This window comes from Anthonomus grandis, chromosome 17 (assembly GCF_022605725.1).
Source record: "Anthonomus grandis grandis chromosome 17, icAntGran1.3, whole genome shotgun sequence".
Classification (NCBI taxonomy): domain Eukaryota; kingdom Metazoa; phylum Arthropoda; class Insecta; order Coleoptera; family Curculionidae; genus Anthonomus; species Anthonomus grandis.
In genome coordinates, this window is record NC_065562.1 from 10,895,773 (window position 1) to 10,913,910 (window position 18,138).

General features: G+C 32.0%; 1 protein-coding gene across 1 annotated transcript in view; it reads right to left on the reverse strand.

Moving 5' to 3' along the window:
* Positions 1-6,268: 6,268 nt before the first annotated feature.
* Positions 6,269-18,138, reverse strand: part of LOC126746648 (metabotropic glutamate receptor 2-like) — a 593,383-nt gene continuing 581,513 nt past the window's right edge. The window contains exons 14-17 of the mRNA XM_050454987.1: positions 13,439-13,652; positions 11,522-11,673; positions 7,592-7,778; positions 6,269-7,541 (exon numbers count right to left, since the gene is read on the reverse strand). Coding sequence (XP_050310944.1) covers positions 7,360-7,541; positions 7,592-7,778; positions 11,522-11,673; positions 13,439-13,652 — 735 coding nt within the window. The 3' untranslated portion in view covers positions 6,269-7,359. The remainder of the gene's footprint in view (positions 7,542-7,591; positions 7,779-11,521; positions 11,674-13,438; positions 13,653-18,138) is intronic.

An 18,138-nucleotide genomic window follows, 5' to 3' on the forward strand; every position in this document is an offset into this window, starting at 1 on the left:
ACACGATGAGTGCACTCCCGGTGATCTCGGATTCTATATATGTCATCACTGTGACTCAGACGACGAATAAAATGTTTGTTGGTTCTACAAATGCATATTTTGAACTTTATCTTTATTTGAGTTATGTTTTTTCTTATTACGTTAAAAAGCTATTGATATAAGAAGATTATATTATTGAAATTTTGTTAGAATTTTATTTTTGTTTTCTTTTGTTACAGACAATTACATGTTTTTTTAATAAAAATAAATGTTTATTTTGTAGCTATTTTCATTTCATTATTTTGTGTAGCTTACCTCAGAGCAGCTACACCGCTTACTGCCATGAATGGATTTTTGAAAACTGGAGTTTGGTCAGTTAATAAGGATGTTTTCACTGATGCAGACTTTTTGCCTTCCGAAACAACAAATATTGAACAAAATGAAAACTTACCACCTAAAAACAATAATAGTGAAACTATGAATGAAACACAACTATCGGAAATTAATTTAGTTAAAAAAAAAAACTCCAAAACCAATTGATATTTCCAAACCAGGTACATCAAAAGATTCAGAGGTAAGCTTTAAGATTGTTAGTCCTGAGGGTATAATTCCAATCCCTAAAATAAAACAAACTATTTGAAGCTGTTCAAACTGTCTTCTCAAACAAGAGTTTCTCGTAAAAGAGGAAAGACTGCTATTTTATCGTCTTCGCCTTACAAAAACGAGCTAGAGGAAGCTGAGCAAAAAAAGAATAAAAATTCTAAAGGGAAAACTCTTGTGAAGAAAAACCTTGCACCATCACCAAAAAAGAAAAAAATTACTAAAGCCTCCACTATTCTGTGACAGTGAAGTTAGTGATGCGGAGTGCCTCTACTGTGGAGATTTTTACTCTTCGTCGTCAACGGAAGGATGGATAGCATGCTAAATGTGTCACTACTGGGCCCATAGTTATGCGCAGGATTTGAAGACGAAGATGACGAAGCCGTTTTAGTTTGTGAGTTATGCACTCTCACGAGATGTGTTCCCATTTTGCCCGACCGTGCGGGCAAAACATGCATGGCAATTAGCATTGTTTTGCTAAAATTACTATAACTTAGGCATGATATGTAGAAATTATTTTTTCGAAATGAAATTATATTAATTAAAGTTTCTGTGTCCATTAATACTAAAGTTATCTTTATTTGGAGACAAACTACCCCATTTTGCCCGCCTTTCCCCTATACTAAGCTTGTATGTATATTTTTGAAACGTTTGGATATAGATTAATCACTTAAGAAACTAGAAAAGCAAAGAAATTTCTTGTTCCGAAAAAAGAAAGAAACTTTTTGTTTTTTTTTCTAACTTTCTCTTAGGTAAGCAACATGAAGTTTCCTTGATGTTTAGAAAATATTGCTCAGACCAAATTGGAGTAGCACTGCGCTCAGAAATTAACTGGAAATAGAAAAAGAACTTTACATTTTAAAAAGCTTTCCTAAGTCATTTTATATATTAGTACATAAAATGACTTAGGTGGCTCTACAAAACAGAAATAAAAAACATATTTCCTCAAAAATTAGAATAGTGACCGCATTAAAGTTTGCAAGGTTTTCTTTCTAATATCACTTGGGTACGTTGGAAATAATTGATTCCATTCTAAGAAATCTTAGCAGTCTATGTAAGTACAGGCGTGGATCTTCTGGACGCAAAACCAAATTGAGAAATAATTCAAATCCAACAATGAATGTTTCTTTACTCCGAGAGTTATCGTTTTTAATCAGTCGTTTCTTTCCTTGACCTCATTTACGAAAAAAAAAATATAAGCATGAATGCATATCTAGACGTAGAAAATAAGATATATAGTAACGCTCACAATAGATTTTGGCGGGTTACGCTGGGGATGAAAAATATGTTTATTTGCGCACAATATAAAAACTGGTGTTTCTTGAGCTATTTAAATTATTTGATTATTTCTGATTACATACAATACTTTTACAAGTTTTACCACTGGATTGAAAAAGCATGGAATCCTGAAATCAATGATATTCAAGCTTTTCTAATTGCTGTGCAAATCAGTACTCAAAACAGTTATGCTCAAGAAATATAATCTTCTTGTTTTAAACAGTGGCCCAATTTGACAACAAGCTACCAACTACAAGGGCCGAATAAAAATCGAGCATTTTTAACAGATATCTTCGTTTTGGAATGAAAAGACGTTCCAAATGCCTGTACTAGGAAAAATAATCTTAAGATACTGATTATTAAAAATTTAAAATACTCCCAAAAAAAAACTTAAAAAATCCTGAAAATTACTCACAAAATCATGGAATTGATAAAATCAAAATTTAACAACATTTGGCCGATATTATGGCCCTCATGACAAATTATCCTTTTGGAAAAACCGGGTTGAAAGTGATGCTCAATATTTAGGTGAGGTAATTGAAGATGGGTAAGGTCAGTGCACAATTGATTAAGTACTTAAATTTGTTTTATTTTGCTATTTTTATTTTTTAAAATTTTTAAAATCATTTGAACACAACTCAAAAACAGGTAAGTATTTATGACAGGTATTTCAGCTACATTTATCCTATCTGGTTATCGTAAGTTTACAATTTTTAACATCGGCTTTTATTTATGTTTAGGAAAAAAAGCTTTATAGGTTATACGGTAGGTTACAAAAAAAAATTTACCCAAAATTTTCCCCTTTTAATTTATTCCCAATTTATACTACTGTATGTGAACTAAATAACATAAAATTTTAAACTATTTGCAGCCCTTTATACAAATAATGCAGTTAGTTCTATTACGGTTTTTTACCAAATCTTTAAGACATTTTCTTAAAAAAAGAATATTACACTAATATTTGTTGAATGTTTGCACAAATTATAATAAAGAAAACCAACAAAACATCCTGATTTTGGCACAAGGACAAATTGTTAAGCGTGTATATTCGAAGGATTTAGAAGGCTTCTTCTAAATCTTCTGCTTAGATTTTGGTTTTGTACATACAGACTTTTCATTAACTGGTCCCATTTGTTCTTTCAAAGCCGATTGGTATCTTCTTTGGCTGTTCATTTCGTCCATTACATAGTCGAACAGGATATGGTTTAGTGTTCCTGGCTGTCCACATACACAGTTTGGGTTTTCGTTAATTCCCATTTTGTGTAGATGCATTGGTGTTAAACAGTGACTAGATCTCATTCTATTAAGGAGTATAATTGATTTTCTTTTAATATAGGGAATATCAGAGAACCAGGGTTTTTTTAGTGGTTTTGGTTCCATTTTTGCATATTCTGCTCCTTTTCCCATTGGCCAGTTGGTGTACAGGCTTTCCCACTTTTTCCATATTGCTGTTTTGCTATCATTAATGAAACGTTTTGCGTTGATAAGATTTGGTTCGCTTACTCGTTTCAGTTGTCTTTCTGCTTGGGCGAGTTCATCATCCCTGTCATTGCTCCTTATACCTGTATGACTTGGTATCCACATTAATTTTATGTTATTAACCTCTCTATTAATTATTTCTTGTCTTATTAGAGTTATATAGTCCCTTTCCTTATTAATTCCAGGTTTGGAAATTGCTTGCAGTCCACTGAGTGAATCCGAGCAAAAAAGTAGTTTTTTGTTTATTTCAGCCAGGCATTTAACAGCTTCCCTTATTGCTAGCGTTTCTGCTGTAGAAATTGGTGTATAGTCGTTTAACCTCCTATGGATTTCTATGTGTGGATTTTCACAAAAAATTCCTATCCCACATGTTTTGGTACTAGACTGGGGTATACTCTGGGAAACTTGGTACAATACCTAAGAATTTTTTGTTGTTTGATTCTTTTTTACCTAATTCTGACTTTATTAGCTGAACTGAACTCATTTGATGTTGATATGATGACTCATAGCATGGCAGTAGTTCGGATTTGTGGATTTTTTCAATGTCATACAGCATAAAGTCCAAGACTTCAATTAAGGCTGTAGTTTGGTGTTTACGCCAATATTGGGAATCCATGTTAACACTTGCATATACGTTAAGTAAGTTGTTAAAAATGGTGTCATCTAACATGTTTATGTGTTTGGCAATAAATTTTAAGGACAACCATGCTCTTCTTAGGTCCAAGGGCATTTACCCTGCTTCCGATAGTAAAGTTCTTATTGGTGTAGACTTCATAAAGCCTAAGGCTATTCTTGTGGTGGTGTACTGAATTTCTTCCTCTCTGGTCTGTTCTGGTTGATCCCCATAGCTGGTTTTGTGTGTTTAAGTAACCTGACAATATTGTGTGGTTTTCCATTAGATTTAAAATTTCTTTGTAATTTTCCTTTGTTGGTATTACATTTGGTGGGCAGTATGCATTTAGTATGGTTAGGTCTCCAACCTTTATTGCTTGTATTTGGAAGTTCTCCGGTAGTGTTAGTGGGATATCTACTTTACTATACATGGTTTGTTTGTTGTTCAGGAAGGCAACTCCTCCATAGCCATCATCTCTATCTAGTCTTTCAATTGTGTAGTTGTTGATTATGATTTTGTCTTCATTTTTTAGGTGAGTTTCATTTATTAATGCTAAATCTATTTTTTGTTCATTTATTATATGTTTTATGTCCTGTTGTTTACTTTTTAACTAGAATTCTGAGTTCCATTGGGAGTAGAGGTTGTCATCTTCTGCTGGTGTGTAGTAGTTCTCCTCATTTGTTGGAGGACTTGGGACTGAGATTAGCTCTTCCTCGCTTTCCACCTTATATCCTCTGGTTATGCTGTCAATTTCTTTAAACAGTGTTTCGAGCCCTATAGTTTCCTTAATGACTTTAGATTGGCTTAAAATATTTTTTATTAGTTGAGGCAAGGATGCCTGGGTCTTGATGATTCCCCTGAGTTCTTTTGAACGATTCTTCATAAAACTTAACATGTTTTCAGATGTTGATGGAGCACGGCCACCTTCTGGGTAAGTCGCTTCCTTGTAGGCTTTTTTCTTTATAGGGGGGACAAATCAGTGGTTGGTCTCCTTTTTGTAGATTGGGTTTGGGTCACATTAGAGTATGATCTTTGTGTGAATCTGTTTTGTTCTACATTTCTTCTTTGGTGAACCTCTATCATCGTTTCTGTTGCCTGCACCGTCTCTGCTTTTCTCGAGAGTTTGGGTAGTTTTCGCTATTACATGTGTAGGTTACTTTCGCCACTTTATTTGTTGTCTTCTTGGTTGGGGCAGTCGTTTCATATTTTTTCGGGACCCTTATTCTTGCTTCATAATAGGAAAGGTTTTCAAATGCCATCAGCTGCTGAATTTCCTTCTGCCTCTGGTACTCGGGGCATACTCTATCAGTTGGTAGATGGTCCTTGTGGCAGTATAAGTAGTCCTTTACTTCGGTACAATCTTTCTCGTTATGGTCTAACAAGTATTTTCCGCATCTTTTCTTACTGCGACATGTGTTTTTAACTTGCCCATATCTTAAGCAATTTCTGCATATAAGTACTGGAGCAACATATACGTTAACCTTCGCTCTGTAGTAGTCAATATCCACCTCTATTGGGAGTTTTTTGCCTGTAAAGGTGAGAACCATTGTTTGGCTTGGTACATATTCCATTTGGCCTTTTTTTCTGTTCTTCTATTGAGCCTTCTCGCACCTAGAATTTATAGTGAGAATCTTTTGAGCAGGTTTGTAGATGCTGATTCTATAAGTTCCTCTTCTGTGACCTCCGTGGATATTCCTCTTATAACTCCTTTGCATGTAACTAAGCTTAATGGTATAAATGCTATTATCTTATGCTTGCTACAGAATTCATCTTGGGCCATGAAGTTGTTTGCTGACTGAGCGGTGTTGAATTCGATACCAAGTCTATATTTTCCTTTCCTTGAAATTCTGAAGATACCTTGAATATTGGCTTTTTTTAATTCTCTACCCAATCTCATTGGGTGAATATTCTGTATGTTCCTCTCTTTCTCTTTGCTTTCAATCATCACCAGGAATGGTCCTGTATCCACCTTCAGATATTCAGCTGTAATCCTTTTGGGGGGGGGGCTTGGGGGCCCTCCCCGTCTTTTACACTCATATGTATGTGCTATTAATTATGTATTGTGGTTATTATGTTAAATATGGTTTATATAAATTTAGAAGAAAGCAACGAGCAAAAAGTGCTGAAATACTCACAGGTATGTACAAGACGGTCAAAAGAAAGAAATTGAAGAAAAAATAAGAGTAAAAATCGATTATGGAGAGCACTTTGCCATATAAGCTTATGCACGTAATCACCAATCTCAACATATATATCGTATTCAGCATTTAGAAGGCATTAATTCAATAAACTTGGAATTCATATCACTGTGAACCGGATAGACGTAAATTTATGACGGACATCATATGCTTAACAGAGATGGGCGTATTAGCATCTTACTTATATTTATTTCCATAGAAAAATCTTTTTTAAATTTTTTCTTAAAAAAAATAAAATTTGAGATACTCTGTATATACATAAATAATATTCAAAATATTATGTAAGATGTCTGCCTTTTACCTTTAATAAACTTTATTGTTCTTAGTACTAAAGTTTATCGAGGGGTCGTATGTATTTATTTGTTCCCTTTGTTCTGCAAGTTAAAAAAAAATAGTTTTAAATTTGGAAAAATTGATTGAGAATTTAAGGTTAAAATCGGTTGGAAAAGTAATTAAAACGTTGGATTTTGGACCGCTCTGTCTAGGATGTAATTAACGGCGCTAGATCGTTAAAAAATGAACAATTTTGCTAACTTAACATTTTTATTGCTTTAATAGCAAAAAAGTGGCACTTGTGATTAATTCATTTAGCACTTCCTACATCCAATGCCTCAAAATATCCTCACAACTAAATTAAAATAATATAAACTAACAAATCCATAATTAAGACACTCTGAATAAGTATAATAGGTAAAATTTGAGAGAATATAATTTTAGATGCCTGTCTTTCTTTACTTTTCTATTTAGGTGCCATTTTTTGACCCACAGTATAATGAGCCGACCCTGTACATCTTTAAATATTCAAATTTTCAATAATTTATGTTCTTATCATTAAAGTTTATCAGGTGACAATGGAATCATGTATTTATTTGCTTTTTCTGCAAAGTTAAAAAATATAGTTGGTAATTGAATCTTGGAAAAATATAAGTACAAAATGTTCGATTCAAAATAAGGAAATCACATTTTCAAGTAAGCACTAATTTCTTAAATTTCAAACTTAGTATTAACATGGCAAAACAAAATCGTTGAATACAATGAACTGTAGTGACTTTATAAAATTAATTCAGTACCTATATACCTAATCTTAAAATATTTCTAGCAAAAATTTGTTAGAACAAATAAATCCTCATCATTCCTGGACCCATCCCTTTAAACCTGTATAGGGTTCCTACTTTTCGCCCTTAAACTGGAAGACCTACTAACAGGCTGATGCTATAAATTCAGCTCTTTTATCTGGTGCGGTACCACTTGGGGCACTGGTCCATTTATGTTGCAATTATTGTTGATTTTTGCTATCGGATCTACGGAGCAGCCGTTTAAATTGTTGATGCTGCTCGCCGGACTAGTTTGGGTGCTGTTGTCTTTCGCTTGGATTTTTTCCATTATCAACTCTCCTACAATAATTCTGTTTTTATAAATTTATGAAAAAGAAGCGCTTACTTACGGTTTTCAACAGGAGTGACAGCTTTTTGGATTTTTTGGTTCTGGTCGCATGTTGCCGCAGTGACTACAACAGCGGCCATCATGCTTCCGGGGCCGGTGTTGACAGAGTTTTTGTTAATTGCGCTATATCGCATTGGCATCATGCTTTGTCTTACGTTACGTTCTGGTCTTATCAATATTATGTAGAGCTGTAAACAATTTATTTATTATTTACAGAATAAGCTCAAGAGATCACAGTTAGGGATTTTTTTTTTAAAGAAAAGCATTGATGTTAGAACTAGTTAAAATGTGAGATTATTTGGGAGAGGAATTAAGGGTGTGATCATTGATTAAAGAGTACTAAAAAGTTTTCTTTGTAAAACATTAGGATTCGGCGGAACTTCGGAGTAGGAACAATTTAGGACAAGTAGAACAATATTAGTTTAGTGCGATGTTTCGCCAGTTTAATTCCAGCTTCTCAAGCACTAAAATAAAGACGACTTACACAATAGAGAAGAGGAGAAGTCGCTTTCTTAAAAAATATACAAAAATTACAGTCTTTGTTCAAATATACGTAGATATAGGAAAAGTTGAAAGAACTAGAAACTTAATAATGAAAAATACCGAGTTTAAAAAAAAAAAATTGCAAATTAAAAAATAAATGATTAAAAACAAATTAATGAATTTAGGTACTTAAGGATCAGTGGTAATCAAACAATACATGGAAAAACATCACAAGAGCTAATATTCAACATAATATTTAATAGAAGGTATTTTGTTCAGTAACCTCCTTCCTCATCAATAAATAAAGAAATGTACCGCCATTACATATTTACTATGTCTACAATGAGGGATTCTATAAGACATGATTTTGTGGCACTTTATACCTTCAAGAGACTTCACAAATTCATAGCAATTCCAAACATAATAATTAAAAGTTGTTGCCGCAGGTGCCAAATTTCAAATTTTAATTTTAATTTTTCAGAGTTTCGTTAAATTATAACAAGGTGAACCTACAAAACTTACAACCGGTATTGGACTAAAGTAATTGTTGTGATGTTTTTTCTAAGCCATATATTTAAGGAGAAACTGAATTATGGATTTTTCATTGTTTTTCTTTAAAATCACTAGTATAACCACATTCGCTCAGAGTTGTAAAGAAACAATTCGCCTTGGTTAGATTTTTTCATCTAAGGTTTGATTCATTCTTGCATATTATAAGTCCTTAATGATTGATTACAGGATTGGTCTTTGTTGTTAATTGGTAAACCACTGCTAAAACTTGGGATCTATAGACCTATATGAACGTGGTATAGATTCCTGGGTAAAATTGAAGATAAATTCCTTACGTGTATCAAACTTAAATTTGAACTGCGGTTGTTTAACAAAACCTAACGTTTTACAAATAAATGAATTTAAAGAGACGAAACTTATTACAGTACTAATAAGTTTTAGACGTACTGCTTCAATCAACGGATTAATAAGAGACTTTCTGAGATAGTTTTTCTTGATGTGGTTCAGAAATGTCCTTAATAACACAAATATCTATCTATCTACTTTTTTGTCTAGATGTCATTTTCTGATCCATAGTTAAGGATATGAAGACTAACTAAATATTTAAATATTTAATAATATACGTTCCATACAGTAAAGTTTATCTGGTAAAAACGAAATCCCATGTATTTACTCCTTTTTTTCTACAATTTTATTAAAATGTCGGTTAGTCATATTTGAAATATATTAAAAATCTGCAATTTTATTTTATTTATTTATGTTAATTTAAAAAATTAAAAAATATACTGGTGTTCTATTTAAAATAGATAATTTAGTAATCTACCTCCGGATATAACCGGAAAGAGTATTGGGAATAGGCATTTAAGAATGTTATCGATTTTATTGTTGGTTGAAGAGTAGAATTTATTGAAAAGTGAGTTGAAGTTCTATTCTCACATATTTTCTGTACATAGAAAGCATTTTAAATACGTCCCTTTTAGATTTAATAAATCTTTGATTTTCTATTTAGGCGTAATTTTCTGACCCATAGCATAGTGATCAGACCCTGTACATCTCTAAATATTTAACAATAAAGATTATCAGGTAATAATGAAGTACTATGTTTTTATTAATTTACTGTTTTTTCTAGAATTGACAAAAAAAAATTAATTAGGAAAAATTTTATAAATTAGTTTTTCTTGTGATTTAAAAATGCCCCTACAGAAAATTTACGAATATATATCATTTTAGATGCATCCTTTTAAATATAATACTTCTTCGCATTTATATTTAAGTATTATTTTCCGACCCATAGTATAGTGATCATACCCTGTAGATCTTTAAATATTTAATAATATACCTTCTTAGCAATAAAGTTTATCAGGTAACCACGGAATCACATGTATTTATTCGTTTTTTTTATGATTTTATAAAAAGACACAAATTGCAAAACTCTTCTTAATAGAGAAAAGTTAAGAACAATATCATTATATGAAATAACTTTTTGATATTTCATACTTTCTTCCTATTTCTGTTTAAGGATTATTTCTAACCCATAGTATAGTGATCGGATCTTTTAACACGACACCTTTATCGTACATCTTTGAATATCTAACTTATCAATTATGTATGGCTTAAAGAGAATGTTAATTAGGTAATAACGGAATCATAAACAAATGTTTTTTTGTTATGTTTTTTATTTATTTGATTTTTTTTACAAATTTAAATAAAAATAATGTTTGATATTTGAAGAAATAAATTTCAATTTAAAAATTACATCGTTACGGTTGAAATTTATTAAAATCTGCAATATAATATCTTTTATTTCATTAGAAACTAAATTAAAAATATTAGAAAAATGTGCATGTTTAAAATAAGTTGGCTTCTGCACTTTGTTAATACAGGAAATTAAATTTGGGAAGGAAGTGATGCTGTCATCACTTTTATCGCTGATTTAAGAGCAAAATTGGCTATTATAGAAGCAATCTTGAACTAGCCTAGTATGGCCTAATCTCATCCAATCCAGAAAGATATAGGGACTTTTTAAGAAAGTTTTTCTTATTGTTTCTTAAAAATTTTCATTCTAGATTAATCCCATTTATTTTAAATAAATTTTGACTCTTTTAGGCGTAATTTTTTGAGCCGTAGGTAGTATAGTGATTACACCTTGTACGCATATAAATATCAAAATGTTCAATATTATGTATGTTCTTAACATTATAGTTTATTAGGAAACAACATAATCATATGCCAATCATACTTATCTACTCTCTTTTTTCCATAATGAAAAAAAGACGGAAAAGTTTTACAACTTTTTTTGTTGTCGCTTAAAAATACCCCCAATGATACAATATATTCTATGCATACAGAAAATTTGCAAAAAATATAATTGTAGATGCTTCCCTTTTACAGGATACAGGACTGAAAGATCATTAGGACCAAAGGTTATAATATAAGGTTATACATTTACTTACTTTGAGAATGGTTTTAATGGTAAGGATATTGGATGAGGAATGTCTAAAATAGATGAATTTGTAAAGGAGAATAGAACATTGCAGTACCGACTCTTAAAACCATTAGAGCAGATAAGGTTTTGGCTATAGTTTATCAGATTTAGAGTTGGAAAGGTTGCTATAGAATAGGGTTTATTAGAAAGCTTCTATTTAGGCTTCAGGAATACACCCGGAGATTCCTAGGAAAGTTATTCTATTGCAAAAGCTGGTAAAGGGATGTTTTTAAAGCCATACTTTGGCCACTGTAACAGATAGAGTCTACTGAACCGAACATTAAAAGGCAAGAGTATTATATTCTAATTTGAAAAAAGAATAATAAGCGTATAGTCTTAGAAAATTGCTGCTGTGAATTCTCTATCTGATGACAGATTGCTTAGTTGGATCCAATTTGAAGGATTTTGACCCAGGAGAGAAGAAAACACGTAAAGGAAATATAAATTACTTACCTTTGGCGAAAATAAGCAAACTAAGGTTACCGTAGCTGATAAGCTTATGGTAACGGACATACTAGTTATCCTTAAAGCTACGTGATTGGCTGTACCAAAATATAAAGGTACGAATGCTAACCATATAACGCAGGTGGTATACATAGTAAAACCTAAAAAAAAACACAATTTTTAATAAATTTTACGGGTGACTTACAAAATTATAAGCTATAGCAAAAGTAAGGGTTCTAGAGGCAAGTCTTTCGAGGTAGATATTAGTTTTAGGAAAATCTAATTTAACCTGCTAGGTGAGGGAAGATAAAAGATCAAATGGTCATGAAGGCTGGGATCAAAAGGCTTTTTCCTTACAAAAAGTCTAATGCCAGTAAATCAGGTATATATTAATTGATTTTCAAAGAAGTTACAGATTTTTCAATTTCTATAGATCTTTTTTCGTCTGGAAAATATGCCAACTTTTACAGCCCAGTTTCTAAATGGGATTATCACTTATCATTGAATTTTAAGTTCCTTAATATTACACCTCTCATTTCTGCCATGTTTTTAGCCATGCATCATGTTTATTTCTTTAATTTCTTTTATTTCTTTAATTTGTTAGGAACTTATATTCTTAAGTCATTTGGTTTTCACCACTTGATCAAAAATCTAGTTTCAGACTTTTCTTCTTTTCACAATTTCCATATTTTAACCTTGAAACTAAACGACCTCTGTAATACCGACATTCATACTTACTTAACGTACCTTGACAATAAAATTCAGATAATTACTTATGGTTGCTTTTAAGTTCCAAGTAATTTTCTGTTATAAATTATAAATTTAATAAAAAAAAAGAAAACTTAATGCAAGATCCACAGTCAAAACAAATTGGCGAATATTCATACGAAAAACGTCCAAAGCGAACGAAATCGTTTTTTCTTTTTCGTTTTATTTAAATGAGCACTTTTTGAACGATAAAGCTGAAGTAGGAGTCGTATCCATTTAAATTATGCATTAATGCATAACTTAAATGAGCACGAATTTTAAAATAAATACGGCACTAAAGTAGACGACTAACGATAACTGAAGCGACGAGAATTATCTTTTATAGAACTTTAATGCGTAACCAACAGGTTAGGTTATGGATATTTGTCTATGCAGCTACCACTTAGCTTATAATTTTAAATAAAGTTACCGGATACCTTACATAATTAATAAGATTGTTAATACAATACGTTATTCAACTGAGTTGTTTTGCTATGCTGCTTAATTAGTCGCCCCTTATTGTCTATAGAAATTAATGAGGATATCTCGATTTACTTGATGTATTGTTTAATTAGAAAATGAACTCGGCATTGTGTGTTGCCCTAGTTAAAGCCTTTACTTATCGTAGGATTAATTAAAGTTAGGAAAACCTTTATTTCTTCATATTTTAGTGCAATAAAGTACCCGAAGGCAAACTCTATTTAAAAAGGGGATTGTAGTTTTTGTATAATAGAGTAATTTTTATTACTGTATTGTACACCATGATTCATCAACAGCGTAAATATTCCAACCCAAAGAGGAAACTTGCAACTTAATATGTATTTTATTTCTTCCTTGCGTCTGTACTATAATTAGGTATCAGAGCATCCCATTATTCCTTTTATGTTTACGATCGCGCGCATGTTTCGGTTTATTATAAAGTTAATTAAACGCTTTTGTATTATTACACGAGTTTACTTAATGTAGGTTATGTTTGTTGAATTTAAATAAAAACAAAACCCAACATTCTATGATTTGTTTGCAGTCAGCAGCTTTAACCAGTTCAAGGCAGAAAACTTGTCATCCATGCGGTTTATCTGAGACCACTTTGTCATTTGGGTTAGAGCAATTTGTGTTAATACAAAACAGGTTTTCAAACATAGTAACTTACCTAAATGTTGAATAAACTGATTATCTTACCTATATGTTTAGATTCGTTGAACGCCTCAGGAATTTTCCTGGTAAGCACGGCGTAAACGGTACATATTACAATTAAGAAGATTGGATATGTGAACGCGATCATGTAAGACGCGTCTATGTAGGACGAACATACTAGAAGGTTGTCCTCCCTTGTTGGATAATGGTAAATGGCTCTTGGAGGTGAGATGATCATCCATACACCATTTATCAAGACCTGTAAGATGTACAAATATTTTACTAAAGTTGGTTAAAACCAAATCTATACATAAGAAATGTTAACGGTGTCTCTTGGTTGATCATCAGCTGTTTTATTACTACTATCACTACATTTTATATTATACTTTTATATGTACAAATTCGCACTTCTTCCATCTTAACCAATTTGCCGAATTGCGTCAAACATCTCTCTAAGGAAGGCCTGGAATAAATGTTTTACTTCCTTCCAGATATGATCCAGATTGACTCTATGACACTTTTTTGATACTGCAGCTTTTTCATTTAGGTGTGAATTAAAACAGTCAATACACAAAAATAGTTAACTGATTTATTACACACTTATGACATAATTATTACACTTGTACCCATTAAACGCAAAGACTACTAGAACCATTTATTTACACTGTGTTTATTTCCTACTATTTATTTGATTTTAAAGCCAATATTCAGACTTAGATTGGCCTTCTAAGAGCAGCAAGGGTTACTTATATATTAGATAAACTACTGTTTCGGAAATTTCCCAACTTTCTACGTTTGTCCCGAGTTGTCGCGAGTTATGCCCGCCGCTCCATTTTGTCGCACTTTCGGATTTATGAGATGGACGAGATTATTCTGCTGCTAAGATCGTTACAATACTTTGTTGTAAGGTTAAAAGGTTAAACAGGTAATCTTCTTCTAGGAGAATAATAAATTTAATAAGCTTAACGACTTCCATTGATTCATGTTGCCTTTTTAACTATCCAGTAATGATTATTCAAAATCAAGTTGTAAGATATATGGCTTTCTAATGAACAGACAAAGAGAAATTTATTGAATTGGTATTCAATTAAATCCTCTTTGTCTGTCATAAGGGTTGAAAAAGAGTAAGAGGTGAATTTTATTACGAATCTTTAAATTATGTTAAAAATAGGATGGCTTTAATGTACGATTAATTGGTGCCAATTAAAATTGGACCTATTAGGGATAACTGAAACATGGTTAATTGAAAGCGTTAGTGAATATGAAATTAAAATAAAAAATTCTAAGTTTTATCATGTTGATTGGGGATCTCGGGGAGACGGAAATGGGGGTTTACATTTAGTCTGATATTACAGTGATAAAAGTATACTACACTGACAACAGTAATTGAAAACTAACTTGCAATTTTTGAGCAGCAACGGATAATTCTCAAAACTAAAACAAAATAGGGATTGGGCATCAATAATTACCCTTTGCTCCAACTAGAAGAATCCATAGCTAATTTGATTCCATTGACTGATGAAGTGATTCTAATTGAGGATATTAATATTAATCTATTACGACATACTAACATAACCAATCAATTTAATAACTTGCTTGAGACTTTTAACTTCCAGCAAGTTGTAATTAATCCAACTAGGTACTCTCGAGACCAGTTTAATTGATATCGTCATTCTTTCCGATTATCATCTCTTGAGTGGCAATATCCATCACCAAGATTTGCATTAGCATTACGATCATCAGCTCATACACCGTACGATAATTATTCGAAATCTCCGCCATTAGACTTAGAGTTTTTAAATATGGTATCTTTAAGCACTTTGACATTCATAACATTAACCAAGATCTTATAAACTTTCCTTGGTGGCAGGTTGTTGACCGAGATAATATAGACCAAAAAACTGAAATGCTCTCAAATGAGATATTGGGTCTGTTTGATTCTCATGTGCCAATATGTGAAAATAAAGTCACCAGGACACGTTTCTGGTGGTTACCAGATATGTTGCGCATGATGAGAAATCACCCTGACTATCTTTTCTCTGATAATAAAAGTACTACAAATTAACAGGATTGTGAATGAAGTTTTAGATGAGGGTTTGGATCAGGGGTGAAACTTTGGGATTAGTGTTGTTGCACTTTAGCAAGGCCTTCGATACCTTAAATCATGCACTGCTGTACGCAAAATTTTTTTACTATGGTTTTAAACTTGAAACTATTCAACTCCTTCGCAGTTATTTGGTCATCCAAAATGTGTCATCAGATTTCAGTCGGTTACAGTTAATTATCATATAATTACATTTAATTAGTTATTATAGTATATTAAATATAATAGTTAAGGACTTAAATTCAAGCCATTGAATATGGATAAAGGAGTTTCTCAAGGATCACTTTTGGGTCTTTTTTATAATTTTTATCGCTGATATGTTAAAGTGCTTTTATAATATAAACAGTTATATATAAGCTGATGATACGCAGTATCAGCTTTCTTTTACGGTTGCATTTGAGGGGGATAGAAGATCTAATGAATCTTTGGAGTTTTTAAATACCCTTGTATTCATGGGTTTGGAATTAAATACCAAAAAAATCAGCCATAATCTATTCTGGACCATTTAAAGATTGGGCGTCTCAAAACTTGGTCATAGTAATGGACGGTGTGGCAATACCGGTTGTTGAGGAATCTAAAAATTTGGATATGACCTTTGATAACAAGCTTTGATTCCGAAGTAATTTGAACAGGCCTCTTCAAAAAGCCTATTATAACCTTTAAAACATTTACAAGAGTAAAGATGTTCTTAACGTCAAGCTAAAAAAAGTTCTCTGTGAAACACTGGATTTGTGTCACCCTAACTATTGCAATTTGGTATATTTTCCAGGCATAAATGTATTTACTAAGAATAAACTTCAAAAAGTGCTAAATTCTTGCATACGTTAGATTTTCCAGCTTGGACACTAAGATCATGTCAGTATTGCCAGTGATAAACTTTCCGAACTGGAATGTTTAAATATTTCCAATCGAGAAAAGCTACACTTTGCTTTCTGTCTTAATAAATTCTTCTCTTTCTCAATAAAGGTTGTCGATCACATTGGCTCGACGCTCACAAGGACTTGCTCGAAGTTCAGGCCGATCCAGTTTCTGGTAGTTCATGTCTGCATCCAGGACAGTCGCCTTTTTCCCAAGCCCACTTTTTCCTTCCATCTTAACCTCAATTATTAGTTGTAGTAAATTGTACTTTTTCTTGCATGAGTAGGTGGCCTAATATCTCGGAGAAATCTGGTTCACTCTCGTGGAATACGATTCAATTTACTCTTTGATGAAATACCTAAAATAACTAAAGCCATGATTGAAAAATCATTTTCCTATACTTTAAATAACTTCTGAAGAATCAAAGTGTCTTAAAATGTTTAAACGTAAAATAAAAGAACTACTTCTGTGAAGTATAAGTTTGTGCATTTATAATTTTTGTCTTTCTAGATGAACGGATGAGCATAGATGACCTTCTCCGAGTTTGAAATGAAGGCGTTTGTATTAATTTATTCAAGCAGCTTTTTATTTAATAGAAAAATGGTATGCTCTTTATTCATTTATCCCAAAAAGACTCAGCTGCTGCTATTCACTAAAAAGAGAAAACTAACATCTCCACCGGCACTAAACTATCAGTTATTAACGCCTTTCAACTAAATTTGAAGTCTCATATCATAAAGAGAATCCACAAAGCATACATTTCATAATGTAATGATATTAGACGAGTTTTAGCGTTAACCAGATAAAAAAAATTGTTACCTGGTAATAAGTAACCGCGTTAGCGGCGATATTTTTTTGTTTAGGTAATAAACACTGGCAACAGTGTAAATTATTACCTGGTAACAAAAGTAGTTACCATCATGACTGGTCGGTTACGAATTTTGCTAATATATTTATCCTTTTCTAGTCTGCTACTTTCTTACTTTTGTTTTAGTCGACTTCTGGGAGTTTCACAGAACGAGTTTTGTATGGTACAAGTTTTGTATGTTAAAAGATTTATTAAAAAGCTTTTCGTTAAAGTTAAATTGTGTTTAAATAAAATTTATAGAACTTAATATTGAATAATTATTTTGGAACAACATTTTCCACATAGCTCATATTTCTTATGTATATCTCTCTGCTGCAGCACATTTAAAGAAAAACATTATTTTCTTCTTTACAATCGTATTTATTCTGCTATTTATCAAGACAAGTAGCTAAAGTGGTATATAATAATCCTTATCTTGAAGAAGTAGCTCTGCAGTGATATAATCTTCATGTTCCTGACTTCTTTTGAAAAATATTGCTGCAAAATCTGCGCGGCTATCACTATCATTCATGCTGATATTTTTATTTAAAAATTTAAAAAAAAACTAAATAAAAATAATCTGAATTTTAATTAAACCACAAAAGTAAACAAGCTTATAAATAAATATGAAGTAAACAAACTATTTGCGCACGCATTACTATTTACACCCCGTTACCAGCACTGTAACCAGGAAACGTAACTTGGTAAACACTAAAACTCGTCTATTGTAAACCGAGAAACCAGCTGATTTTTCATTTCTCCGTCATTACAAAATGACATAAGCGGTACACCGCACGACATTCACCACAGTCACCAAATGTAATAAATAATGGTACCAGAGCCCCTGAACCTAGTAAACTATTTTCCACGTTTGGTCAAGTATCAATGAAGAAAATGAAAGAAATTCTAAAAATTTAAAAAGTGTTGGAGGTATAG